Source organism: Myotis nattereri, assembly GCF_964212035.1.
Source record: "Myotis nattereri genome assembly, chromosome: 1".
In the NCBI taxonomy this organism is placed as follows: Eukaryota; Metazoa; Chordata; class Mammalia; order Chiroptera; family Vespertilionidae; genus Myotis; species Myotis nattereri.
In genome coordinates this window covers 29,022,276-29,049,706 of record NC_138075.1, presented here as the reverse complement: position 1 = coordinate 29,049,706, position 27,431 = coordinate 29,022,276, and the positions used below count along the sequence as shown (strand labels likewise).

General features: G+C 42.4%; 2 protein-coding genes across 5 annotated transcripts in view; one reads left to right on the top strand and one right to left on the bottom strand.

Annotated features, from left to right (window-relative positions):
• ARG2 (arginase 2) overlaps positions 1-22,295 on the top strand; it is a 36,881-nt gene extending 14,586 nt beyond the window's left edge. The window contains exons 3-8 of the mRNA XM_081088132.1: positions 11,205-11,382; positions 15,088-15,247; positions 16,110-16,204; positions 16,374-16,478; positions 17,927-18,063; positions 21,800-22,295. Coding sequence (XP_080944258.1) covers positions 11,205-11,382; positions 15,088-15,247; positions 16,110-16,204; positions 16,374-16,478; positions 17,927-18,063; positions 21,800-22,005 — 881 coding nt within the window. The 3' untranslated portion in view covers positions 22,006-22,295. The remainder of the gene's footprint in view (positions 1-11,204; positions 11,383-15,087; positions 15,248-16,109; positions 16,205-16,373; positions 16,479-17,926; positions 18,064-21,799) is intronic.
• VTI1B (vesicle transport through interaction with t-SNAREs 1B) overlaps positions 3,371-27,431 on the bottom strand; it is a 33,054-nt gene continuing 8,993 nt past the window's right edge. Inside the window, exons 4-7 of one of the 4 annotated variants that reach the window (XR_013995804.1) lie at positions 26,589-26,762; positions 24,981-25,042; positions 22,287-22,580; positions 3,371-3,759 (exon numbers count right to left, since the gene is read on the bottom strand). Coding sequence is in view for 2 of the 4 variants with exons in the window: in XM_081088182.1 (XP_080944308.1) it covers positions 22,484-22,580; positions 24,981-25,042; positions 26,589-26,762 (333 nt within the window). In the remaining 2 variants the exon portion in view is untranslated. Of the gene's footprint in view, positions 3,760-15,006; positions 15,400-22,252; positions 22,581-24,980; positions 25,043-25,549; positions 25,677-26,588; positions 26,763-27,431 lie in introns of those variants that run through there. The other 3 variants (XR_013995805.1, XM_081088183.1, XM_081088182.1) reach the window with 3 other exon arrangements.

Sequence of the window (27,431 nt, the reverse complement as noted above, 5' to 3'; positions counted from 1 at the left end):
GAAAACAACAGACACAGTTTGTATCTGTCCTTGACAAGTTAAGCACGTTTCAAATGTTCTTTCCCTTTTAAAGAACAGCTATTTTTAATACCTTAAAAGAATTGGTTTGCCACCTAAACAACATCATAGGTTGATCCATTTATTTAAATTCTCTTTTTCAATCTTTGAGAGACCAATTAAATATGCTTTCCATTCATTTTGCCGAATTTTATAGCTGACTTTTTCTAATTGTGCATGCAAAGATTAGTTGAGAAGTATCAAAGGATCCTCATTTCGGCAATCTTCCTGCAGGAGTATTAATGGGAGGCTGACTGGGTTAGGCTTGCCGATTTCCCACATTAATTTTCATTTCCTTTGAGATCTCTAGAGTCTGAACAAACTTCGAGGGACAACCAGCCTTTACATGCAAGGTCTCTAGATGATATGGTAGATATCCCGATAAGACTGTTTCACACTCTAGAGCCGTGGTCACCAACTGGTGGTCCATGAGGTCCGGAAGTTTGGCAACCGCTGCTCTAGAGGACATTTTTCCTCAGGCAACCTCACGAAGATCCTTAGTCATCTAAGAATCCCCAAGATTGGGTTGGGGAAGCAAGTGTCTTTTCTCCTTCAGAGCTAAAGAGAGTTCAGTCTCTCATTTAACCAGCAAAGATTTCATTCAGACTTTTCAGTAAGCAAAGCCCAAATTAAAAGCAGTCACCCACTTTTTCTTTTCCTTTTCCTGGGTTAGCTCAACCCATATCCACCTCGAGGATTTTATAAGAACAGCTCAAATAAAGTTAGGGCCAGCCATTTAAAGTTAGAATTCCAAGAGAAAACGCACCCAAGTTCACCCCATGCAAAGCAGGGGCTGGTGGGGCACAAGGGGCCCACGTGGCACCTAGCACCAGGTTTGGGTCCACAGGGTGATCCTGCGCGGGCTTCTTCAGAATCCTGCTCACTACAAGTAAATTTCAATTTCAGAGATGTCCAAGCCTGGAGCAATTGTTTGTAAGGGTTTATTTGAGTCAAACTGGTGACATGCTAGAGCTCAGATGCTCTGGAGAATGACAGTTTGGCAATTTCTTTTATACTTTGGGGATTAAGGAGGGATGTAAGGAAGATTACATGAAGTGGGAGAAATGGAGGTACACAATAGTTGAGATTATATATGCTCCCTCAAGGGTGGTTACAGGGAAGGTCTGGGAAAGATGATTATTGTCATTTCAAAAGTATGTAAACCTAGTTGCACAAGAACAATGGACAAGGCTTGCTTAAGGCAAAGATAAACCTTTCATAGTCCTGTGCCTGACTACCCACCATGACCTGCCCAGTTAGAATTTATGGTCATGTGTATAATGTTACTTTTAAAAATATATATATTTTTATTGATTTCAGAGAGGAAGGGAGAGGGAGAGATAGAAATATCAATGATGAGAGAGACTCATTGATCACCTGCCTCCTGCATGCTCCACACTGGGAATCTAGCCTTCAACCCAGGCCATGTGCCCTGACCGGGAATCGAACCATGACCTCCTGGTTCATAGGTTGATGCTCAACCACTGAGCCCATTGGGCTGTATGTTACTTTCGGTCAGACTTATTACTAAGCCCCTTTTTCGGCCTTGCCTTTATATTCTTTTAAAGGGAATGTAGAAAATCAAGTTGTGTGTGAGAGCTGGACTCTTTAGGATCCATTTCCATGAGAAATCAGTGGATCTGTATTTGTTTTCTAATTCTTACCCAAAAGTCTATCTTTAAAAATGACAGTCATATTACAAACATGTTTTGGGAAGTCTTAGGTTACACCATCAGTTTCAAGGGAAAGACAAAGGGTTGGGTGAGAGTGAAAGGGGTTCGGAATAAGCCTCCCCAAAATTGCCTCTTTGGCATGTGGGTTACTTTCAGCTGAAGTCAATTGAGGCCCAGAAGACTCAGCAAGAGCTTTTCACTTCCCCTTTAACTACCCAAATGAATTTAGATAGAAGGTCTGGTCCAGGAAGAGAGTTATCGTCAGAGATAACTGCAAAGAGTATGGGCTAGGTGTGGCAAGCTGGAGGGAGGTCCTGTTTGTTCAAAGTCCAAGGTCCTCTATTTCTGCCTAGTATGGCAAACATTTGTTTACCAAAAGTTGGGTCTTCCCATCTTCCTGTGAATTGTCTTCTTTCCCTTTAAAGCCCCAGTCACCTACCCCCTTTTCCAATTGTCTAGGGCCGTGGTCAACAAACTGCGGCTCGCGAGCCACATGCGGCTCTTTGGCCCCTTGAGTGTGGCTCTTCTTAAGCCTTAGGATACCCTAATTAAGTTAATAACAATGACCTACCTATATAGTTTAAGTTTAAAATATTTGGCTCTCAAAAGAAATTTCAGTCATTGTACTGTTAATATTTGGCTCTGTTGACTAATGAGTTTGCCGACCACTGGTCTAGGGGAGTTGATTTAACCAGACAGAGAACCTAGAAGGGAAGAAAGGAGACCTTTTCTTCCCCTGCAGGAGGAAGACCACAAAGATGCCTCATCCAGTTAAACTGAACATAATTCTTGGCATGTATGGGCTTTTTCTTATTTAATCCTTGTAACAACTATAACAAGGCTTATTTTTGCCCTAAGCAAGCCTTGTCCTTGAGGTAGGACAAGCTTAGAAACTGTACTTGGTTGGACATCTTGACTCTTCTAAGAGGTTATGGGCCAGGAATTTTTCCTTTGCATCTTGTGTGGCACTGGACCCACTGTGGTGAGATGGGCAAGAGGCGATGTTGCAGCACTCTGCTCTCAGCCCAGAGTAGTATGGAATGCGTTCCAATCTGAGGTTCTTGGAGAACACACATCAGGATGCTAGCCCAGGGTCTGAGGCATGGAGCTACACATCTGGACTGTTAACTGGCAGAGCCATAGTCACTAGCCTGATGCATCTCCCTTTAAATCCTTTCTGGAACAAGGTGAAGTATCAATTTAAAAAGGATCACATTCTGAAAAGCAGTACTTTATCCCCAGAATTCTTGCTATCTCTTCCTGTGGTTATTAGATATTGGAATAGCTTGAAGTTTGTCAGCAGATCATTTTGCAGTGACGTTCAACAGTCTTGTCCTGAATGAGGGAAACTGGTTTTGTTGTAGTGACTTAGGAAGCCAAAGGAACCCTTCTCTTACCCCCGTCCTGCCTGCACTGGAACCAGGCTGCTAGGGTGCCGTCAGCTGACAGTCTGCAGAAGACAGAGCTGATTCACTAGGCGTTCAGAGGGTTGACATGAGTTTGGTTCATAGCAGCATACATTACTAAGCCTACCTTCAGACAGCGATACTCTGTTCTCCTCAGGAAAGAAGGACAGATGTAGCTGGGGGAGCAATTATCAGGAAGCCTAAATGGTGTTGCAAGTCATCTCAGTTACATGTCTGGAGCCAAGTTTTCACGTTTATTTTTTTTTTACTCAAGAATCACATTTATGCAAAGGCATTTATTAACACCATGTTTGTATCCGTTGATCTTAACTGTGGTATATGTTAGATGGACAGGTCCGAAATCACTGGCCAGGATGCCCGGGGTCACCTTCTTATCAGGGCCAAAGGTGACCTCTGGGTCTAAAAGGTCTTCCTAGTACTCAGTGTATTTCCATTGCCAGCACCGGGAGGGAAGCACTGAGGCTGCCGTCTGCACAGAGCGTTGCTTTTTTTGCAAGGCAAACATGAGCGCTCTTTCACGTCGGTTCCAAGTCCGTTTGTCATTGGAGCTCTCCGTCCCTCTCCCTGCCACGGTGGTCCGCTCCGTGTCTGACAGCGCCTCGCTGTTGCGGAGACAACAGGAGAGCGGAGTGAGGAGGAAGGAGATGTTGAGAGTGCTGGCTGGAGCCTTGCCAGGAATGGTGAAGGAGTGAACTAGAACAAATATGTGTACTTGCATGATATGACCTCTTTCCTAAACTTACCAAACATTTTGGAGACTGGGCCTGAGGAAGCAAAGAGTTGATATCCAATTAAAAAAAAAAAAAAATATATATATATATATATATATAAAATATATTTTTTATTGATTTTAGAGAGGAAGAGAGAGAGAGAGAGAGAGAGAGAGAGAGGAAGAAAGAAAGAAAGAAAGAGAGAAAGGAAGAAAGAAAGAAAGAAAGAAAGAAAGAAAGAAAGAAAGGAAAGAAAGAAATATCATTGATGAGAATCATTGACTGGCTGCCTCCTGCACATTCCCCAATGGGAATTGAGCCCGAAACCCAGGCATGTGCCCTGACCGGGGAATTAAACTGTGACCTCCTCATTCATAGGTCAGTGCTCAACCACTGAGCCACACGGGCTGGACAACGAACTGATTTTTAGATACCCCAGCACATACTTCATGACTGTACAGCCTTAGGGAGTTAAATGAACCAAATAAAATTCAGACGTCTTCATTTTATTGGTGGAAACCAAATGAGTTTACCTTAAATAACAGTCTCTTCAAAAGTTATTACCCAGATCACATTTTAGGGACAAGAGCCATTTTGCTTACTTCAAATGGACTGAAGGACCTGTGGCACTCCCTTCCCAGACGGCCTCCAGTAACATGGCAGCTTTGTTTTCAATGAACTGATTTTCCAGGCACAGCTTTGGGGTTCTAAGAATTAGCAGGAGCAGTCCTTTAAAATGCTAGAATTCCTTCTGCATGGAGCTAGATCTGTCTTACAGAGCGTTTGAGTCTGTAATTGTAAAAGCCATGAGGATTAGTACTCTCTCAGCACCAAGTGAGATCTCAGCATCTTTGTTTTTCTCCAAGTTTTACTGACTTGTTACTCCTGACAAGTCATAAACACTCTATTCTATTTCAGGCACAGCCTAAAAAAAACAACCCTGCACACTGATGGGCCCTGAGCTTTCCTCCAAATCCACTATTCTGCCCATGGGGCTCGGTGGATCATCTCGTGTCAGCCCATCTCTCTCCACTTGCTGGGAGCCTTGGGAGCAGCTGGAGCTCCCCATGAGTGGAAGTCAGCAGGAGGGAAATGAGTTACCTTGATGCTGTTGACAAGTGCCTGCTCACTTGTCACACTGCCTTCTATGAGTCTCCATCCAAAGGGTGACTCAGGCTGGCTCTAAACAGTAGGAGCTGTTTAACTGCTGAATTTCTCCCTCTCAAGTATGTGAAACCCATGAGGGTGTGAAGATTAGCAGCTACCTGTAAAGCCGCTAGCTGAGTGTGGTGTGCGAGGCAGATCCTTATACTCCTTTTTCTCCTCTCCTGTCCCTGGCTTCTTGCAGGGATTCCCTAGTGATCAGGACCCTAAATAGAAGTGCTGTCTGCAGACACTGCTAAGGTCAGGTAGGGCTGTTTTGATTTCTTCCCTAGCAGATGGTTGCATCATTCTGTTGATGCACTTGTGTTCTCGTTTCACTCCAGTGGAGCCTGGAGATGTTTATCAGGGCCAAAGGTGACACCTGGGCCTAAAAGATCTTAATAGTATTCGGTGTATGTTTTATTACCAGCACTGGGAGAGGAGCACTGCGGCTGTCAGTCTGTGCAGAGCTTTGCTTGTCACTGCATGTCAAACAGCAGAGCCCATTCAAGTTGGTTCCAAATCTGTTTGTCATACGAGCTTCCTTGCTGTTTCAGGTTCATTCTGTCCTACAGTGCCTTCTTATAAGAGAGGAAAGAGCAATAATAAAACATTATGTCTTAAAAAAAAACAACACACATTGTCTTGCCATGGTGGGTTTTGTCCAGTGATTACAGTGTTGGCCCACACATCAAAGGATCATGGGTTCAGTCCCCAGCCCTAGTCAAGGCACATTCGGGAGGCACCCAATTGATGTCTCTCTCTCACATCGATGTCTGTCTGTCTGTCTATCCTCTGGTGAGGGTTAACAACAAAACATTGTCTCATCTGATCTAGATCTGCAGATGAGTTGACCTGAAGCACAAAAATAGTTTAAGAAAGGGACAGCTCCCTCAAGCATGACAGGCAGACATTCCTTCCATATTTATAATATTTGCTCTTTTCACTATTACTCTAAGATTCTTTAGAAATTAATGAGAAGAGCCCTGGCTTCAGTGGATAAGGCGTCAGCCTGCAGACTTAAGGGTCCCCGGTTCAATTCCCATCAAGGGCACACACCTTAGTTGCAGGCTCCCAGCCCTGGTCAGGGGCATGTGAGAGGCAACCAATCAATGTGCCTTTCTCACATCAGTGTTTCTCTCTATCTCTCCCTCTGCCCCCCACTCTCTCTAAAAATCAATGGGAAAAATACCCTTGTGTGAGGATTTAAAAAAAAATTAATGAGACCATTTCTTGTGCCTTTTGAACTAGATTTGCCACAGCACCCTGATAAAGGCATAGCTTCATTATTACTCAATTCACCGGGCTCTTACAAAAAAATAACTTCCCATTAGCCTCCCCACTTCTCACAAACTCTGGCCTGTGGGTTGCAAATCATGTTCTCTACAACCTCATACTGCATTGCTCCAATATGTAAACTTCTCATTTCTATTAAATTGCTTAACTGTTTTTCCAAACATGGAATGTACAGTTCTTCTTTCAGGCCCTTGTTCATCTTTAGAAACTAATGCTGTAATGCTGTGCTCTACTCCACTAGTCCTTTGGGTGCTACAATGCTATGGGAACAGTAGGTGTTAGAGGAGAAAGCTCCTAAGAGGCTATAGCAGGATGGCATAGTATGTTCACTGATTTAGCTCTGCAATGATTAGAATAGTTAGGATTACCATAGTTAGTATCTACAACATAAGCTTTAGTATTTGAGTTCTTAATTATTAAAGACTATGGCAGCTGCTCAGGCAGGTGTGGCTCAGTTGGTTGAGTATCATCCCATGCACTGAAAGGTTGCTGGTTCAATTCCCTGTCAAGGCACATGTCTAGGTTATGGGCTCTATCCCCAGGAGGAGGTGTTGGGAGGGGTGTGCAGGAGGCAGCCGATTGATGTTTCTCTCTCACATCAATGTCTCTCTGTCTCCTCCCTTCCTCTCTCTCTAAAAAAATAAATAAAAATATTTAAAAAACAAAAAGGTATGGCAATAGAATTTAAAAGAACTCATTTTGCTATCTGCCCAAATCCATTCTCATCATCTTCTGGACATGGCTTAGACCTGTACTTGCTGGCTAATGCCATGTGAGCAGGAGTGATGTGTCACTTCTAGACCAGGGCCTTTAAACATAGAGGTGTGCCTTCTCAATGTTTTCTTCCTCTCCCACTGCCTTGAACCTGGGACCCTAGGTGTGGCAGAGCCATAAGCGAAAGAAGCCTGATCTCTCAATCACTGTGTGAAGGAAAGCCTCCTGCTGACCTAGAATGTCTACCTGGATGTTAAATGAGCAAGAAACCAATTTACTGTGTTTGAGCCATTATTTTGGGGAGGGTTCATTACAGCAGTTTAGCCTACTCTAACAACTTGATTTAAAAGAATAGTACACAAAATAAAATAAAGACTGGTACAGATTATGTTTATGCATAAAGGTCTGCCAGGATAGAGTAGTCAAGCCTAGAGAGTGGGATAGGGGACTGTCACGCATAGGCACTTCCTTAACAATTTTACAAAAAATTTCTATTGCCAGTAAGGAAAGAAAACAACGGAAGTTAGCAAAATAGTGCTGGTACTAACTTTACTTGTTGTGGGAGTCATTCCTTGACCACCCCAATTGTCACTGAATTTCCTTTCACTCCTCTAGCACTCATTTTCCCTAGTTCTTACCTGGAACTTATTGTGGAAATGAAAGAGCAGAGTTGGGAGTCCCATAGGGTAGGCCACTCAGGTAGGGCCTCTCAAGACATTAATCCCTTCGGGGGGTCTGACCATCCATGACCAGAACTCTTGCTATGTGCAGAGTTTAGCAGGCTCTCAGACCCGGAGACTCATGCTAACCATGATGTATAACCCCAAATGCGTATGCGTAATTGTGGTGAGCAGCAGCCTTTCGGGATCCACTGTCAGGAAGCCCTCTTGCTTATATGAGGGCAACTGGGGAACTAAGTAAATAACCAGAGGGCTATTCCCTGAACAAGCAGTCAGAGAACATGGGGTGGCATACTCATGAAGAACTGACCATCCAGCCTGTGAGTTAATCTAGGGATCAACTCCACAGTTACACACTTAATGGCCAAAATCCTTTTAGGAAATTCAGTCTCTCTTCCTTGGAGTGTTGTTATAAGACCACCAAATTCTCTTTAGGCTCCTTTGTAAGCTTTCCACAGTTCTTTCTAAGTTCTTCTGATAAGTAAGTAATAGTCAAGTACTGTTTGCTTTCACACTTCTCTGAGTCTACATCCTAGATTCCATGGTTGGACTTGAATGTTCCCAAGTTCTGTCACTTATCCACCAGGTTGATCGCTTTAATGTCCATGTACTACTTCTTGGTCATGTGAAGATTAAATGAGTTAAAAGTAGTTTTCAAAAGTTATTTCATATGAACATTATTAATTAGATTATACACCTCATATAAAACACCAGACATGTCCTGATATCTTAAACCTACTATGAACCTGAATGCTTGATGCGGTTTAAGGAGGTGCTGAGATAAACAAGGATGTGGAAGTAGAAGCATCCAAGTGTAGGTACTGCCATTCAAAATCTGCCCGTCCCATGACTGTGTTGTCAACAATGGCAAGACCTGATATTGATTTGAAAGTTAGTTAAAACTTCATTTCTCTTAAATCTGAAGTGTCCTGCATATTTTGAGATTTAGTGCATAATGACTTTATGCATGGCTTTTTCCCCTTGATTTTAAAGATTTTTATAGATGTTTTATTTGGTCTTTTTTTTCTCGAGATTTCCAATGTCTTTGACCTGTTATCATATTTTTCTCCTCCTACTTCAACACCTTCCCCCTTTCTTCTATTTAGTTGTACAGATCATCTCTAGTTCTAGGCCTTTTAAATAATTATTTTTTAAAAATTCAGTGACCAAAGACACACAGAATTCTAGCTGAAGGTGCATCTTACCTTTAATTGAAAATAGGATAAGGTTTTCTGTTTTGCTTCCAGTATCCCTTTTAGTGGTGATCCCTTGGTTGATCTTATATTTCAGGTCACTGTTAAGCTGGAGTTACAGGCCACTGCTTCTCAAATTTTTACATTTATCAGTAGTTTGGCTTTGGATTCAAGCAATATCCAAAACTGTACAAATTAAAGATGGATCCATGCTGGTCTCGATCCAAATCTTTAACACAAATTTCTGCAAATATTAAGAGTCTATCCTGCCAAGCCAGTGTGGCTTGTGGTTGAGCATCAACCTATGTGAACCAGGAGATCATGGTTCGATTCCCAACCAGGGCACATGCCCGGGTTGTGGGCTTGATCCGCAGTAGGGAATGTGCAGGAAGCAGCTGATCAATGATTCTCTCTCATCTGAGGTTTCTATCTCTCTCTGCCTCTCCCTTCCTCTCTGAAATCAATAAAAATATATTTTAAAAAAGAAAAAAGATGTCTATCCTGTGACCACTTCCCCTCCCCCAACATACGTATACTTCAGTTTAAGAAGCAGGACCTTAAGGATACAATCTATGGTAACGTTCTGTTCTCTGGTGATTCAGATTTCTTCCTGATAGAGTTGGATTATTTAGTCCTCATCCTAAACATGGCTAAGACGGAAAGACTAGTATTTACACCAAAGATAAAAATTAATGTGTAGTGACCAGTATCCCAGTTCTTTGAAATATGTGAAACTTTAGTGGGGAAATGTTACAACTTATTGTCAAAATATATCACTAGTTCTTTTTTATTTATTTTTTTAAAGAGAAGTCAGTGCCTTCATTGGCTGAACAAGCTACTTGAGGTGGATGAAGCAGGAGTGGGTGTCTCCAATGCCAGGCCAGCCTTGCTTCATGGCTTTGTAGGCAATGCAGAACTCGCCCAGGTAGTGCCAATCATCTTGGGCTGGATTCCCACCTGGGTGAAGGTCTTGCCATTGGAGACACCCACCATGCTGTCCACTGTCTCCTGCAGGATGATCTGTCCCGCAGGTGTCTTCACCTTGGCTTCTCTCTCCTGGTTGGCTTTGTACAGGGGCTTCAAATGCTGCTTCGGTCTCTGCTGCTGGGTGCTGTGCAGCTCTGTCACGGTGACAGCTGCTAAGAGGCCATGACCAGCAGCTGGTCAAGGTGCACACCATGGAAGGTTTGCTTCTGCTCCAGCTCCATGTCCACTATCTTGTTGGTTCTTCAGAGAGGACTGTCTAGTTCTTAAAGTGGTGTAATCAAGAGGGACTCTTTGGGCCCTAGCTGGTTTGGCTCAGTGGATAGAGCATCGGCCTACCGACCGAAGGGTCCCAGGTTCGATTCCGGTCAAGGACACATATCCAGGTTGTGGGTTTGATCCCCAGTAGGGGGCATGTAGGAGACAGCCGATCCATGATTATCATCATTGATGTTTGTCTCTCTCTCCCTCTCCTTCCTCTCTGAAATCAATATATATACGAGAGGCCCAGTGCATGAAATTCATGCGCTGGAGGTGGAGGGTCCCTCAGCCAGGCCTATCCCCTCTCACAGTCCAGGAACCCTCACTCCTTACCACCTGCCTGCTCTCTGCTCCTTACCGCTCAGCTCGCTGCTCCTTAGCACTGCCTCGGAGGCAGGAGAGGCTCCTGCCACTGCCGCTGCGCTCGCCAGCCCTGAGCCGGCTTCTGGCTGAGCGGTGCTCCCCCTGTGGGAGCACACTGACCACCAGGGGGCAGCTCCTGCATTGTCTGCCCCCTGGTGGTCAGTGCACATCATAGCAACTGATCGTTCTGGTCGTTGCGCCGTAAGGGTTGCTTAGGATTATATAGATTAAAGGAGGACTCTTTGGGATATAACTGCATACTCAAGAATACAAACTTTGGGAGCAGATGGCCTGGATTTGTTCCTGAGTCTGGCACTTAGCAGCTGTGTGACCTTGAGACCTAGTTTATGACATTCACTTTCTTTAAATCCTGTTGGCATTTTACTTCCATACTATAACTCTGGAATAGAGGTTTAATTGCTCCAAATTTCATGATTGTTAATGTCAGTTAACATTTCTGGGCTTCACTTTCCAAAACCTCTTCTTCATCTGCAAAACGCTGTTCCTGATGGAATCTACCCCACAGGATTGCTAGGAGGTCATCCTGACAGTCATGTTACATTTTGAATTTTACTGAGACAAAATGAGGTTGTGTACTTTGTCACAAGTTATTATTTGTGAACCAGGCCAGTAAGAGTTGGAATTTCCAACTAATCTTATTAACCATTTCCAATTAATCTTATCATCCTCCACTTGTTTCTAGGCTGCCACCTGAAGGACTTTGGAGATTTGAGTTTCACTCCAGTCCCCAAAGATGATCTGTACAACAACCTGATAGCAAATCCTCGCTCGGTGGGCCTCGCCAACCAGGAACTGGCTGAGGTAGTTAGTAGAGCAGTATCAGGTGGCTACAGCTGTGTCACAGTGGGAGGAGACCACAGGTAAGTTGGGAGCCAGGGGTGGTGGTGGTGGGGCTACATTGCATGGTGCTTTGGGCTAATCAATTAGCTTGTCTCAGTTTCCTGAGTAAACTACCCTTCAGAATTTTTAAGTTATGATGGAAAAAAAATAAGCAGAAACTCATATGAAATAGAGAGGCCAGAAGTAAAAGCTGTCATGCCCTGTCAGTTGATCTTGAAGCACAGCAGGAGGAACTCTTTGTAACAGCCCTCCCAGCTTCTTTCCCCCTCTATAAAAGAATTCCCTCTCCTTTGTTTTAGTAAACTTGCATGTGGCCAGCCACGGTTACATGTTCGGGGTTACAATTCTGTTGTTCCTGAAGAAACCCGTTTTCCTGGGGGAAAATCTGGCTGACTTTTCAAGTTAACAATGCATAACAGCATTTTTTTACATAAGCATTTATTTATTTATTTTTATTTATTTTTTGTGTGAATCCTCATCCAAGGATATTTTTTTCCATTTATTTTTAGAGAGAGTGAAGAGAGGAGGAGACACACACAGAGAGAAACATCAATGTGAGAGAGACCCATTGATTGGTTGCCTCCCACACATGCCCTGACCAGGCCACATGCCCTGACCAGGGCTGGGGATCAAGCACGCAACCAAGGTACCTGCCCTTGACTGGAATCAAACCCGGAATCAAGTCCTCAGGCTGATGCTCTATCCACTGAGCAAAACCAGCTAGGGTCATAATAGCATTTTGATGTCGAAGATTATGAGCTGCTGGAGGCACATGTAGTTTTTTTATATAGTAGGACAAGTTCAGAAGTAAACTAAGCAAAGCTTTTAGACACAGTCCAGTGTTTCATGCTTACCTCTTAGAAAGCTTTCTTAAGAAACTGTCTTACTGCCGAAACCGGTTTGGCTCAGTGGATAGAGCGTCGGCCTGCGGACTGAGGGGTCCCAGGTTCGATTCCGGTCAAGGGCATGTACCTGGGTTGCGGGCATATCCCCAGTGGGGGATGTGCAGGAGGCAGCTGATCGATGTTTCTCTCTCATCGATGTTTCTAACTCTCTATCTCTCTCCCTTCTTCTCTGTAAAAAAATCAATAAAATATATTTTAAAAACAAAAAACAAAAAAAACCTGTCTTACAACTTTCATTTGGCTATTGGGAGGATTGGAAGGATAGGCTGGACTTTTTGGGTCTTTTTTTTAAAGCATTTCTACTCATAGGTTTGTTCCAAATTCCCCACTTGTCATATGAATGCATTCTCTATCTCCAGTGACTGACCCTAGGTGACTGACACAATAGATTCTTCCTCTCTTAGTGAATCAGCATGTACTGTGTTGAACACTGTTCTGATGTGTTCTCAAGGGATTGTGGGAAACTTGTGACCTATTGGGCCTAGATGAAAAAAGTACGCATGGAATGAAAGAAATTAACTTCTACAGAATTTCAGAGATCAGTCTGGACTAGAGTAGTCAGATTTCACAGGGGAGCTAAGAAATGAAAGTTTTTGTTAGAAAGAAAAAAAATGTTGGTATTAAAGTACTAGGAGTATTAAGCACTGCATATATATTCTCAGTTAGTCATTTGTTATTCCCCAGGATATTTTATATTTTTCCACTGACTTTTAGGGAGGGAGGGAGGAACCGGGGGTTGGGGGGTGGGTAGGGCATGAATGTGAGAGAGACTCATCAATTGGTAGCCTCCTGTATGCATCCTGATGGGGGTGGGGGTGGGGGAATCAAACCTGCAACCCAGGTATGTGCCCTTGACCAGGAATGGAACCTGAGACCCTTTGGTGCACAAGGCCAATGCTCTGACCCTCTAACAACTGAGCAACACAGGTCAGGGCGAGGACTAGGAATTTTTAGGGTCACTCTGCTTCTTTTATATACAACATACAGTATGGACTTAATCATTAAACCAACTCTGACTTAAACAAACTGAGATTAGTATCCCTGCCTTTTATTTTTATTTTTTAATATATTTTTATTTTTCACAGAGAGGAAGGGAAAGGGATAGAGCGTTAGAAACATCGATGAGAGAGAAACATCGATCAGCTGCCTCCTGCACACCCCCTACTGGGGATGTGCCCGCAACCAAGGTTCATGCCCTTGACCAGAATCGAACCTGGGACCCTTCAGTCTGCAGGCCGAAGCTCTATCCACTGAGCCAAACCGGTTAGGGCAGTATCCCTGCCTTTTAGAAAAGGAAAGTGAAGTCTAGAGAAATTAGATGACTTATCCTAGATCATACACCTCTTCCTGGGGGGTAGAGGAGGGGAACAACACAGCATTCTGACTTAATCCACTGCTTTTAGCACTAAACCATGCTATTTCTCAAAAAGGCCCTACGTGGGGCATGCAGGTTAAAATGCTATCACATGCTATCCTGACCAAGAAGGATGACTGCAGTTAGTTCCTAAGATGCTTAAGATGCATTTCCCATCTATGTCAAATTCTTTGGTTACAGAAGATGGGAAGCTTTCCAACCATTTCATCCGCTATATTTTTACAGCTGAGACAGGACAGTGGGCTAATGTAAGAAGATACCAAGGATAAGGAAAGGCAAAAACAGAAACAATATTTGAATGTCATACTAATGTATATAACAGGCAAATAAACTTGTATTTTATTCAGTGCTTTAAAAGAGGTCTTTAATTGGGTTGCTCTGTTACTTTAAAGACTTAACTTTGATTTTTCATTTTAGAAAGTATCACTTATTTTTAAAAGCTGTAAGGCTGATTTTTACCCTTAAAAAGTTAATGTAACTAATTCTTTGAAAGTGATTAGATCTCCCTGGTTTCCCTTAAAGAGGCATTTATGAATTGTCACATATAGACCACATCCTTTAACTGGATTTCCTTCTTGAACAAATTAAGGTCCCTTTCTGGGTCAAGGCTAATGGATCAAATTTTAGAGATGTGGGGCAGTCTGTCACACTGCAGGGGATAACCAGTGGTCAGCTTTAAACGTTTAGAGCCTTCCATTTCTCCCTATCTATCTAACTCACTTAACATAGCCCTGCAGATTCTGTCTCATCCAAATCCTGCTTTAGTCTGGGGCCCTGACTTTGCCCCGAGGACAAAGTATGAGCTGCATTGGCTGGGGATATTTGTTATTGGTGATGTTTGCCAAGCAGAGGGCCTTGAAAATTATTGGAGACTAGTGACCCTTGAACAACTCAGGGGTTAAGGGCACCAACCCCCCTGCACAGTTGAAAATCCAAATACAACGTTTGACTCACCAAAAACTTAAGTTGTCCCTTGTTATCTGCAAAGGATTGGCTCCAAGTCCCTCCCGCCAATACCAAAATCAGTGGATACTCAAGTCCCTTATCTAAAATGGTATAGATCAATGCATATAGCTGACCTCTGCACCCAGATTTCCAATCGTGGATTGAAAATAGTTATGGTACTTATTTGCCCTGGCCTGTTTGTTTCAGTGGTTAGAGCATCGACCCATGGACTGAAGGGTCTTGGGTTTGATTCTGGTCAAGGGCACATACCTCGGTTGCAGACTTGATCCCTGGCCCCAGTTGGGGTACATGCGGAAGGCAACCAATCCATATGTCTCCCCCCCCTCCCTCCCCCTTCTACTCTCTGGAAAATCAATGGAAAAAAGACCCTGAGGTAAGGATGTTTAACAAAACAAACAAATAGTTACAGGTATTTATTGAAAGAAATCCATGTAGTTCAAACCTGTTGTTCAAGGGTCATCTATATTTGTTCTTTACAGCTTGGCAATTGGTACCATCAGTGGCCACGCCCGGCACTGCCCAGACCTTTGTGTGATCTGGGTTGATGCCCACGCTGACATCAATACACCCCTCACCACTTCATCTGGATGTCTCCATGGACAGCCGGTTTCATTTCTCCTCCGAGAACTACAGGACAAGGTCAGTAGGTCAAGATGAAAAGAAAGTCGAATGGCTTGCAGGGGCTTTGAGGGTCCAGTTCAGTAAGATTTCTGTGAAGGATGGGTTGCCAGTGGTAGAAATGCTTACAACTCCTTCATTTGTTCATCAAACATTATTATGGGCCAGGCAGTCTGTTAGATGAAGATATAAACATGACTAGGGATATAAAGATGGTCCCTGCTCTTGGGGGGTTTATAATCATCTAAGAAAGGAAGGTGGTAGTGGGTAACTCTAGTGATTGATACACCCACAGCTTGAGGACTTCTTGGTTACAAGCTCCCAGGCCTCACTTTCAGATGCATTGGTATAGAATCCAAGTAAAACCATGATTACCTCTAGGTAATATTTTTCTAGGCTGTGCAAAAGACACTGGAGTCTAGGCATAGACTAGAATCTGTTTATCCCTCCCCTCAGTGAGGGGCCAAGTTAAACCAGGAATAACAACGGTTATTCATTAGGCAGAATTCATGTTTTGGCTGTTGGCAACTTGAGATGACAACTGGGTTATGTTCCAAGAACCAATCTGTAAATAATTCAGTAATATGAAAAGGGCTAATCAGCAGTATTCCTGCTATTTAGGTAAGTTAATGAGAAACCAAGACCACCTTAGGAGAAAAGATTTTTATTCTGCTTGAGAATGCTTTACTGTGTTCTTCAGTTGCCTTTCTGAATCATTTCCACTTGTATCAATTTTCTTTCCCAGATCAAGTGTGTCTTGTGTTGCTTAAGCATATTTTGTAGATGGATGACAAAGCAAACTGCATGTAATGGGAAGCACATGGTGACTTTCTTGGCGAGACCAAAAATCCTTAATGAATCCTGTTCATTCCTCTCTACATAGGTGCCACAGGTCCCAGGATTTTCCTGGATCAAACCTTGTATCTCTTCCCCAAGTATTGTGTATATTGGTCTAAGAGATGTGGACCCTCCTGAACAGTAAGTTGAGATATAGGATTATAAACTTTGGGCCCATCCTGGCCACTTATTTGATATGTTGTTCCTTGCCTTAACTTGTTGTAGACCACTGTAAGGACAAAACCCCATCTAAATGTGCATTTAACTTGCTATTTAAACGAACGATTCCTTCCTTTATATCTCATTACAGTTTTATTTTAAAGAATTACGATATCCAGTATTTTTCCATGAGAGACATAGATAGACTTGGTATCCAGAAGGTCATGGAACAGACATTCGATCTGCTGATTGGCAAGTAAGTAACTACAACAGATGTCTACTCTAGGTTCCCAGGGTAATACAGCAGCGCCCAGGGGGCAGCATACTTTAGCTTTTCTCTTGAGGATAGTAGCTTTTCTTTCAAATAAAAGCAAAACATGTACGTTTAAAAATTTCAAATAATTTAGAAAGGGAGAATATGAAACATAGGTCATATGCTTCCTCTGGGGTTGCGAGGGGGTTTCCTTGAAATCACTGCCCAGATTCTCTTTCTCATGGGTTTATCTTTAGCTCCATTTAAATGCTTATCTTTTGAGATGAGAAGCATTCATTGTTCTAATTATCCCATTTTTCTTAGCCTCGCTATTTCTTCATCTGAATGGAGTTTTTTGTTTTGTTTTAATCCTCATCTGAGGATATGCTCTTTCAATTTATTTTAGAGAGAGGAAGGGACAAGGGAAAGGAAGAGAGAGAAACAGAAACAGAAACATTGATGTGAGAAACGTCAATCAGTTGCCTCCTGTACATACCCCAACTGGTGATCAAACCCAAAACCTGGGTATGTACCCTGACTGGGAATCAAACCTGTGACCTTTCAGTGTACAGGATGATGCTCCAACCAAGCCACACTGGCCAGGGCCAACTGAAAGAAGTTTTATAATAAGCAAAACTTGGTAGTGAATAAAGATGGCAGGTGAATGCTAACCCAAATGCTAGTTTTAAGAGCATTTTCTCAGTGCTGAGTCTTTATAACTGCCATCTACTAAGAAATTTAGTTGTTTAGCATATAGGTGTTATATGTTAGTTTCAGTCATTGGACACCTGGGATAAATTAAAGTTAGAATTGGGAGATGATAAGATTGCAGATCTAGCCCTGGCCATTGTGGCTCAGTTGGTTGAGCATTGTCCCATGTGCCAAGAGGTCACCAATTCGACTCCCAGTCAGGACACATGCCCAGGTTGTGGGCTTGAACCCCAGTAGGGGGAGCGCGAGGGGCAGCTGACTGGTGATTCTCTTTCTCTCCCTTACCCTATCCTTCCTCTCTCTAAAATTAATAAAAACGTATTTTAAAAAAAGATTTCAAATCTAAAGTCAGTTAAGTTCAGCTGCTGTTACACTCTGAGAGAATAAAAGCAAATGTAATACAAATGAAATTAGAATCTATCAGGGCCCAAGGTCATATTGAAAGTGAAGAATTCCCTCTACTGACAATTGTTAATTTAAGAGGCTTTAATTTAATGCTCAGGGTAAGTCAGAAATATAAACTGGATTTAGTCTGAGGCACACAGAACATGGAAAAATTATGAAATGGAGTATAAACACTAATAGGCAAATACTCTAGTAACTTCTAAAATAGAAAACCTGGAAATCTGATGCATTAACAAAATACCAGGACTAACAGCAACAAAATCAGGAAGTTGCATCTGCAGGGAGCATGAATGTTCAGGCACAAATGACTATTCTCTTATCCTTCTCCTTTCAAGAAGGCAAAGGCCAATCCATCTGAGCTTTGATATTGATGCATTTGACCCTACACTGGCTCCAGCCACAGGAACACCTGTTGTAGGGGGACTGACCTATCGGGAAGGCATGTATATTACCGAGGAAATACACAACACAGGTAAGTAGTGATTAACCTGTTCACTACATAGGTAATTATGGTGAAGCCTCTTGTCTGCCAGGGGAATCTTTTCTATTATTCATGTCATTGTAGACATTGTTTTTGCCTAACCTGGTTATTGCTAAAAGTCATGTGGTTAGGCTAATAAGGGATAGTCATTTAGAGGCATGTTTGCATCTGGCTCATACCAAAATATGGTAATACTGAATAAAAAGTTGTCGTCTTAAACATTTATTAGGCACAAGAATAACCTGCCAAACTAATGCAGTTCTTTGCATCTGAACTGTCCAAAGGCAGATTAAGATTAAAACTCAACACCAGCTATAATTTTTACCTTAAATTAAGAAGTTGGTTCTCCTGGAGTTGGGAATGTGGAGTTAAAGCTTCTCTTGGAGATATTTCAAAGCTACATGTAGGGCAAGTCTTATACTGGAGCTTATTTAATAGGAGCTTTAATACAGGAATAGTGGAAAATGAATGGCTGACAGAAAGATTAATAAAATGAATGCTAGGTTATTGAGAGTGGCTACCAAGGAGTTGCTGTCCCAAAACTCATATTTGTCTACAAACAGTTTCTTTCTTTGAAAAATAAAATTTTGTTTTGTTAATCCTCACCTGAGAATATTTTTTTCCATTGCTTTTCAGAGTAGAAGGGAGGGAGGGAGAGGAAGAGAGAAAGAGAAACATTGATGTGAGACACACATCGATTAGTTGCCTCCTATGCGCATCCCAAAGGGGGGTTGAGGGAATCAAACCTGCAACCCAGGTACATGCCCTTGACTAGGAATTGAACCCGAGACCCTTTGGTGCGCAGGCTAATGCCCTAACCACAGAGCAACGTCAGTCAGGGTAGCTGTTTCCATTTGCCTGAAAGCTTCTTAGTTTTAAGGCTACTTTAAATGACCTTTAATTGCAAATTTTTTTAAAAAATATATTTTATTGACTTTTTACAGAGAAGAAGGGAGAGAGATAGAGAGTTAGAAACATCGATGAGAGAGAAACATCGATCAGCTGCCTCCTGCACATCTCCTACTGGGGATGTGCCCGCAACCCAGGTACATGCCCTTGACCGGAATTGAACCTGGGACCTTTCAGTCCGCAGGCCGACGCTCTATCCACTGAGCCAAACCGGTTTCGGCTAATTGCAAAATTTAAACTTCCGCAGGATACTTCAATATCATCTCATGAAATTAGGGTCTAAACAGCATAAAGACCCCAGACTGAAAGGTCCAGCCAGGGCTATAGGAAACCCTTGACCAGCTGGGATAGATGTGGCAATTGAGAAATGGTCTCCCTGGCTCTGGAGCCAACTAGACTCTTAGGCACTACAGAAAGGAAAATAATGCTTATCTATCAGATCCGACAGAAGCAAGGTAGTCTCATTCTCAGGCCCACAATCTTAGACGTTAATCGTCCTTGGGTTGGTGGCAAGTGAACCTGGGAGTTCAATCCTCCATTTTGGTTCCCAGTGACACCACCAGAGCCAGGGCTTAGTAACAGCTAGTACTTAGAAGGGGTGGTGGTCATACCTTGACCCTCTCTCTCCTGTTGCAGTGTTACTCTATTCTAAACGACTGTCTATCATCACACTGTCAATTAGACACATAGAAGAGTTTGCTTAAATAATTTACAGGGTGGCAATAATATAAAACCATGGGTAATATATATATATATATTTAAGAGCTCAAACCCTCTTGATTACTTCTGGGCTCTGCTGAAGGCCCAGCTTTAGTCGGTGGAATTCAGACACACAAATTATCAGAGATGCAGATGCATGTGCAGGAATTGGTAGAAGTGGTACCGAAGTTTTGCACAGTGCACTGAATTATGCATTATTAACAAGGGACGGCACACTGAACAGATGTCCTGGCAATGAGCATATCATCCTATATAATAAAAGTCTAATATGCTAAGTGTCCAGTTGTCCGGTCAGCTGTTCAACCAACCAAAGTGTAATATGTTAATGATATGCTAAGGCCGCTCAACTGCTTGCTATGATGTGCACTGACCATGAGTGGGCAGACGCTCTGACTGGTGGATCAGCTTGCTGCTGGAGTCTGGCTGATCCAGACTGAGCGATAAAGGGCCGAACACGCCCTGGAGCCCTCCCGCTGTCCCTCTCTGGCTGGCCAACCTCCCGCGTCCCTCCCTGGCCTCAATTGTGCACCAGTGGGGTCCCTCAGCCTGGCCTGTGCCCTCTCACAATCCAGGACCCCGTGGGGGATGTCAGAGAGCCGGTTTTGGCCCAATCCCGCAGGCCAGGCTGAGGGACCCCACTGGTACATGAATTCGTGCACCTGGCCTCTAGTGTACTATAATGTAATACCAATAAACCATTAGCAATATTCACTCATGTTTCCAGGCTTTATGGCCACTCTAAATATTCTCAGATACTTGTATTCTCGAATACTAGTTTGTTCAGATAAATCTTGAAAAGGTAGATTAACTTCACTCAGAATACCCAACTAAAAAGTTAACTACCCCAGAGAAGTGGGGTGAGGGAGTTGGGGGGGAAATAAATGTGGAGTCTGCCCTCAGAGCTCAGACCTGCAGAAGCGAGAATAAGATCTGCAGTAGTAACTATACTTCAGAGCACGTGGTGCCTTAAGTATGTGGATACAGCATCAGAGTCAAAAGTGGGAATAGAATTTTGGCTACATGCAGGCAGGCATCTGGAAAGTTCCTTAATATTGGAAATGGCACATATTTTCTCAACAAGTAGGTTGGGAACTCCTTGACCCACAGCCCCCCAAGCTCTTTATTCTCTTCACAAAGCCTGACATCTATGCCTTGTATGTCAGTTAAAGAGGGATGATTGCTTTTATTACCTTAAAGGTTTCTTTCAATTTTACTCTAATACAGCAGTGGTTGGGTGCTTTGTTGTTTTGTGTGTTTTTTGTTAATCCTCACTAGAGGATATTTTTCCCCCATTGATTTTAGAGAGAATGGGAAGGCAGAAGGGGGAGAGAGAAACTCGATGTGAGAGAGTCACATCAATTGGTTGCCTCCCCCACCAGCCAGGGTAGGGAACCTGCCACCCAGGTAGATGCTCTTGATCAGAATTGAACCTGTGACACTTTGGTTCACAGGCCGATCGATGCTCTAACCACCAAGCACGCTGGTCAGGGCTGGTATGTGCGTGTGTGTATGTGTGCGTGTTTTTATTGATTTGAGAAAGGAAGAAACCGATCAGCTGCCTCCTACATGCCCCCTATTGGGGATTGAGCCTGCAACGTGGGCACGTGCCCTGATGGGGAATTGAACTGGTGAACTCTTGGTGCATGGGATAATGCCCAACCACACTGGCCAGGGCAATATAACAGTGTTTTAAAAATAAATTCAGGCCCTGACCGGTTTGGCTCAGTGGATAGAGTGTCGGCCTGTGGACTCAAGGGTCCCGGGTTCAATTCTGGTCAAGGGCATGTACCTTGGTTGTGGGCACATCCCCAGTGGGGAGTGTGCAGGAGGCAGCTGATCAATGTTTCTCTCTCATCCATGTTTCTAACTCTCTATTCCTCTTTCTTCCTCTCTGTAAAAAAATCAATATATTTAAAAAATAAAATAAAATAAATTCAGGCCCAAAGAGAATGAGGTATAAGGGGCTTCCTGACAGTGGATATTATAGTAGAAAATGGTTGGTTTTTTACCTTGGTTTATTCTGTCCAGGTGGTATGACCCTCACTGAAAGCAGCAGCTAAGGGATTTTCTGAGGTTTTGTCAAACTTTGTTCTTTTAGGGTTGCTGTCAGCACTGGATCTTGTTGAAGTTAATCCTCAGTTGGCTGCTTCAGACGAAGAAGCCAAGGCTACCGCTGGCCTGGCAGTGGATGTGATTGCGTCAAGTTTTGGTCAGACAAGGGAAGGAGGGCACAATGTCTATGACCAACTTCCTACTCCCAGTTCACCACATGAATCAGAAAGTGAAGAACGTGTGAGAATTTAGGAAATACTGTATGCTGACACGTTCGTCACAATGGGCATTCCAGAATTGTGAGGTGTTTAAGGGGGCAGATACTACATGGTCATCTGGGTCAATACTGCCTTAATGAGAACATTTGCGTATTCTCACAATTGTAAAATTTCCTTTCCCTCTCCATTTTGGTGACCAATGATACTACTGTAAATGTATTTGTGGGTTTTTTGGGGTTTTTTTTGCAATTCACAGGGTATAAATATGTTGGAGTACCATGTAAATTTAAAGAAGTCATAAACAGCATTTATTACCTTGGTATATCACACTGGTCTTGTTGCTGTTTCTTCACATTAACTGGTTTTCCATCTTCCCTCCCTCTTCCCACAGTCTGGCTACACAGTGCATCCTTGAACCGTTAGCTCACAGCAGCAATACTTATTCCACATCTGTAACACTATTCATTCTCAGGGTCAAAGTTCTGGTCCACAAACCCTTCCGTACAGGAAGTTCAATGCTTGCGAAAGAATTTGTAATAAACCAGGCCTCCCAGGATGGCTAACTCCAGTAAGATGACAATGGAAAGTAGCAGCTTGTTGGTTGTCACTCTACAAACACAAACAAGTGAGCAGTCAGAAGTCTGTATAACCTTATTTCTTTCCATTCTTTTTTTTTAAATACATTTTTTATTTCAGAGAGGAAGGGATAGGGAGAGAGAAATAGAAACATCAATGACGAGAGAGAATCATTTATCAGCTGCCTCCTGCACGCCCCACACGGGGGATCTAAGCCCACAACCCAGGCATGTGCTCTGACCAGGAATTGAACCGTGACCTCCTGGTTCATAGATCAGTGCTCAACCACTGAGCCATGCCAGCTGGGCTCTTTCCATTCTCAATACATTAATGTTTGACTTGGGACCAAGGCTAGACACTGTGAGGTAGACTGAATTTTTGTTTGATCTCATAGCCACTTAGCAATAAGTATACACAGGCATACCACAAAAATATTGCGGGTTTGATTCCAAACCACTGCAATAAAGCGAATACAGTAACAAAGCAAGTCACATAAATTTTTTTTGTTTCCCGATGCATATAAGTTATGTTTACACTAGACTATAGGCTAATAAGTGTGCAATAGCATTATGTTTAAAAAAAAACACAACACATGCATACCTTAATTTAAAAATGAGCTTATTGGAAAATGGCACTGATAAATTGCTTGACACAAACCTTCAATTTGTAAAAAAACAAAACAAAAAACAACGCAGTATCTGCAAAGCGCAATAACTCAAGGTATGCCAGTATAAGGTTCTTTAGCTGGTTAAGTGACAACTCGAAAGCTTCTGTAGCTATCACAGAGAAAAAACACTATCTACCTCCCAGAAATGTTGAAAACTGGGACAATATATATCAAAGGTATAAATGGTTTTTTATTCTAAAATGTCTTCAAATAGTAGTTACTTCCTCACTTTATTTTTTTAAAACCTCACCTGAGGACATGTTTTTATTGACTTGAGAGAGGAAGGGGGAGAGAGAAACATCAATGTGAGAGGTTGCCTCCCATAACGCAACCCAACAGGGATGAAACCATGCAACCTTTTGGTGTACAGGATGATGCTCCAACCAACCGAGCCACTCGACCAGGGCTGCTACTTCACTTTAGAACTAGCTTTTCTAGGAGGGTCTAGTTAGGAAAATAGTATTAAATATAATATGAAAATAATACCTATTCTGAAATCCGGTTGAATCATATTACAAAATTAGCAGTAACACAGTATCATCTAATCATATAGAGCCGTATCAGTTACATACTACAGTTGTGAGCATATGTTAGAAAAGTATCTGTGGCAGACTCGCGAGGGCTGACGTGCAGCTCGGGGACAGGTGCTAAGTAACCAGAAGCTGGGTAGTACCTCTCTTACTTTCTCTTTCCCCCAGGATTTCTCTACAAAGGCAATATAGGAGCTTCAAAGAAAAATCTACTGTCTTTTGTTAATACAAAGAATCCAATCTCTGGTTCTCATGTTCACTCTAAACTGAAGGTTTCCCCCTATTCCATAAGGAATTTACAACTGTTTAGGAAAATCTCACTCTCCTGATAATTCCATGACTCAGTTGTGACTTTGATCCATGCATACTACCACTTACCCCAAATTCACTTTGTTGTCAGCACGTACATCAAGGATTTTTAAACAACTTTTTGCTAACAACACAGAATTCCCAGGTAAGGGATTGACTCTGACGAAGAGCAAGCAGAGCCAAAAGCGAGTATTAAGCAGTAGCAGTGAAAATAGTTTTTTAATCAAGTTTTTACGAATATGAAGCTGTATTACTCCCATGTGCTGCTTTCTCTAAGGAATGTAAGCTGGGAATAAAAGTAGTTTCAGTGGCCCAGCCAGTGTGGCTCAGTAGTTGAGTATCAACCTAGGAACCAGGAGGTCACAGTTTGATGCCTGGTTGCCGGCTACAGGGCATGCAGGAGGCAGCGGATCAATGACTCTCATCATTTATGTTTATCTCTCCCTTTCATATATATATATGCTTTCAGTGGACAAACTTTACACGGTTCCAAATCAGAGCAGCATATACTTTTAACAAAAGATTTTGTCTTGGGATATTTAAATACACAAGACAATATTCTTTATTTCTTCAGCTTTATTAGAATCTCACCTTTGCAAGTCACAGTTTAAAGCTTTTACACTCTTGGCCGAAACCGGTTTGGCTCAGTGGCTAGAGCGTCGGCCTGCGGACTGAAGGGTCCCAGGTTCGATTCTGGTCAAGGGCATGTACCTGGGTTGCGGGCGTATCCCCAGTAGGGGATGTGCAGGAGGCAGCTGATCGATGTTTCTCTCTCATCGATGTTTCTAACTCTCTATCTCTCTCCCTTCCTCTCTGTAAAAAATCAATAGAATGTATTTTAAAAAAAATAAATAAAGCTTTTACACTCTTGGTTGAAAGGCATGAGAGTTAAGAGAAATTAATTTTGTGACTATTTCTAAAACTTACTTTCTGGACATTGACCGGAGAATCTTTCGACTTTTGCTCAAGTTTTCATTTGTGTTTACCAGCTGAGAAGAGAAAATAGCAATTATTTTCCCCTTCTTTCAAAAGTATACACTCTAGAATTTGAACACTCCTAAACTGACAGTGGGCATTAAGAAGGATATGTTGAAATCAAACCAATTTAAAAGATGGCCTCTGAGTATAATTAGAAGAAACTGGAGAGGACAAGATACTTTAGTACTTGTCAAGTAGGTTTAGGAATTATATCCCAAGGCTGTGTGAGGGACTTCTGGGACAAGAGCTCATGCCTGGCTACTCAAAACAGAAAGGCTTCAAGTGTACACCTTGCCAGTAACTGAAGCAATTTAAGGTTTGAATTTCACCAGTCTAACTCCAGGAGAGCTTCTTGAGTTCCAGTTTGTTTTCATAGGCTGGTGGATTACCATTCTTGGGGTATGGTTATTTTTTCTTTATCCCTTTAAGAGATACTTACATTGAATTGTGAAAGGAATTAAGCCTTTTTTAAAAAAACAAAACAAAAAACAAAAACAAACCCTTTCCCTCTTGCTTGCCTGGTACTAATCTAACAGCTGGAGGATATTTCAACAGATGCCACCTGCCATCTGTCTCCAATCCCCAGTGGCCTTGGTAAGTTGATCTCTCGGGCCATTCCTTGGCTTTTGAATTCAGCCAATTCACCTGGTATGTACAAAAGTAAAAAATCAAAACAGTCTGTAAGCAAGCTACCTTTTCTAGAGTTTACCTTAAATTTAGTACTTTATTGTGAATTTTTACAGAGGGAAGGGCATCATTCCGACTCATTGTAAGAATGGAGAATTACAGCTATTAAGATATATGAGAAAATTATCTCAAACCCACACATTGAACCATATTTTCCCATTTAAGTCTTGCCCACAGTATCTGTTTTTTAGTCTGGATTTGCCTCATGCCATTAAGGGCACAGCATTCCATTGGCAAGTCATACTATTTTCAGAATTTCCATGCAGATGTATGGAAAGGAATGTTAGTTTTCAGAGTCTTTTAGAGTGATAGATTATAGGCCCCAATACAGCCATCATTGGCCTATTTCCATTTGCTTCCCACAAGTATACAGCTTACCTCAGGTAACAGTACAGACTTACAGTCCAGGATTGAACCTCTATAAATTGTCAGTGGTACTATTTTATGACATGTGGAAAATAGCCTTGGTTCTAAATGACAGGAAAGCTAGGATCTTGTGAGATGATACTTTCATAAGAATAGCAGAATATCCCACTAGATGTAAGAGAAATCAAAACCTCAGAGTGGTAATACAGGAATAAAAGGATGGAGTGGCTGTAATCTTATGTTTATTTGACAATCTTCAATAAATGCAGAAATCCAAGTTTCTTTTTTCCCCTCCAATGATCTCTAAATCTTAGAGTTAAAATTACTTCCAAGGGAGATCTCTCAGCCATGCAAACTAGAAACTGAGAAAAGCATAAGGCCCTAAAAGGCCATTTACTCTGAATTCAGAATTGCTGAAGCTCTGGGGAGGAGCATGCCATCAGGGTTTAATGGGCCCACCTACTTTACTCACTCTTGCCCCTTTCCTCATTTGCCCACACTTACTCTATTTTTGGTGCGTTCCAACTGGTCACGTTGCTCCCCCAGCTCTTCTATAATTTCCGAGCCAATCTGGTCAGTTTCTGTGGCAATCCGATGAGAACGCTCAATACTCTGGGTGGCCCGGTTCAGGCTGTCAGTGCCTTGCAAAAGCAATACCCTCTGAGACTGTAGCTGATTCTGACAGGATTATGAAAGAGAAATGTTAAAGTTCTTCCACTATAAAGTAATTGCCAACACAATCCTTATGACCACTCTTATGTAAGAAGGGATATAGTATGCAATAATTTTCATTATTTTTTAAAATAAATTTTTATTGATTTTAGAGAGAGAGGAAGGGAAAAACCGATGAGAGAAAAACAGCAATTGGCTCTCTCCTGCATGCCCTCTCCTGGGCTGAAACCTGGGCATGTGCCCTGACCAGGAATCGAACCAGTGACCTCTTGGTGTAGAGGACACTCAACCAACCGAGTCACACTGGCCAGGACTAATTTTCATTACTATTATTTGTTAAATATATTTTTACTGTTTGGCTGCCTCCATGCCACCTACTGGGGATTGAGCCCAAAACCTGGGCATGTGCCCTGACTAGGAATCAAACAGTGACTTCCTGGTTCATAGGTTGACACTCAACCCTTGAGCCATGCTGGCTAGGCTAATTTTCTTTAAGACATACAAGGATGGTAATGAACTCTAAGATCCCATTCAAGGTCAGACTAAAGCAGAACTTGGAATCCAATCAGGATCACAATACCTCTCACTGCACTTCTTGTTACACTTAAGTGAGACAAGGTAAAGAGGATTAAAAACATCAGAGCATGTTCCCTTGTTTGTAATGAATTTGAACTG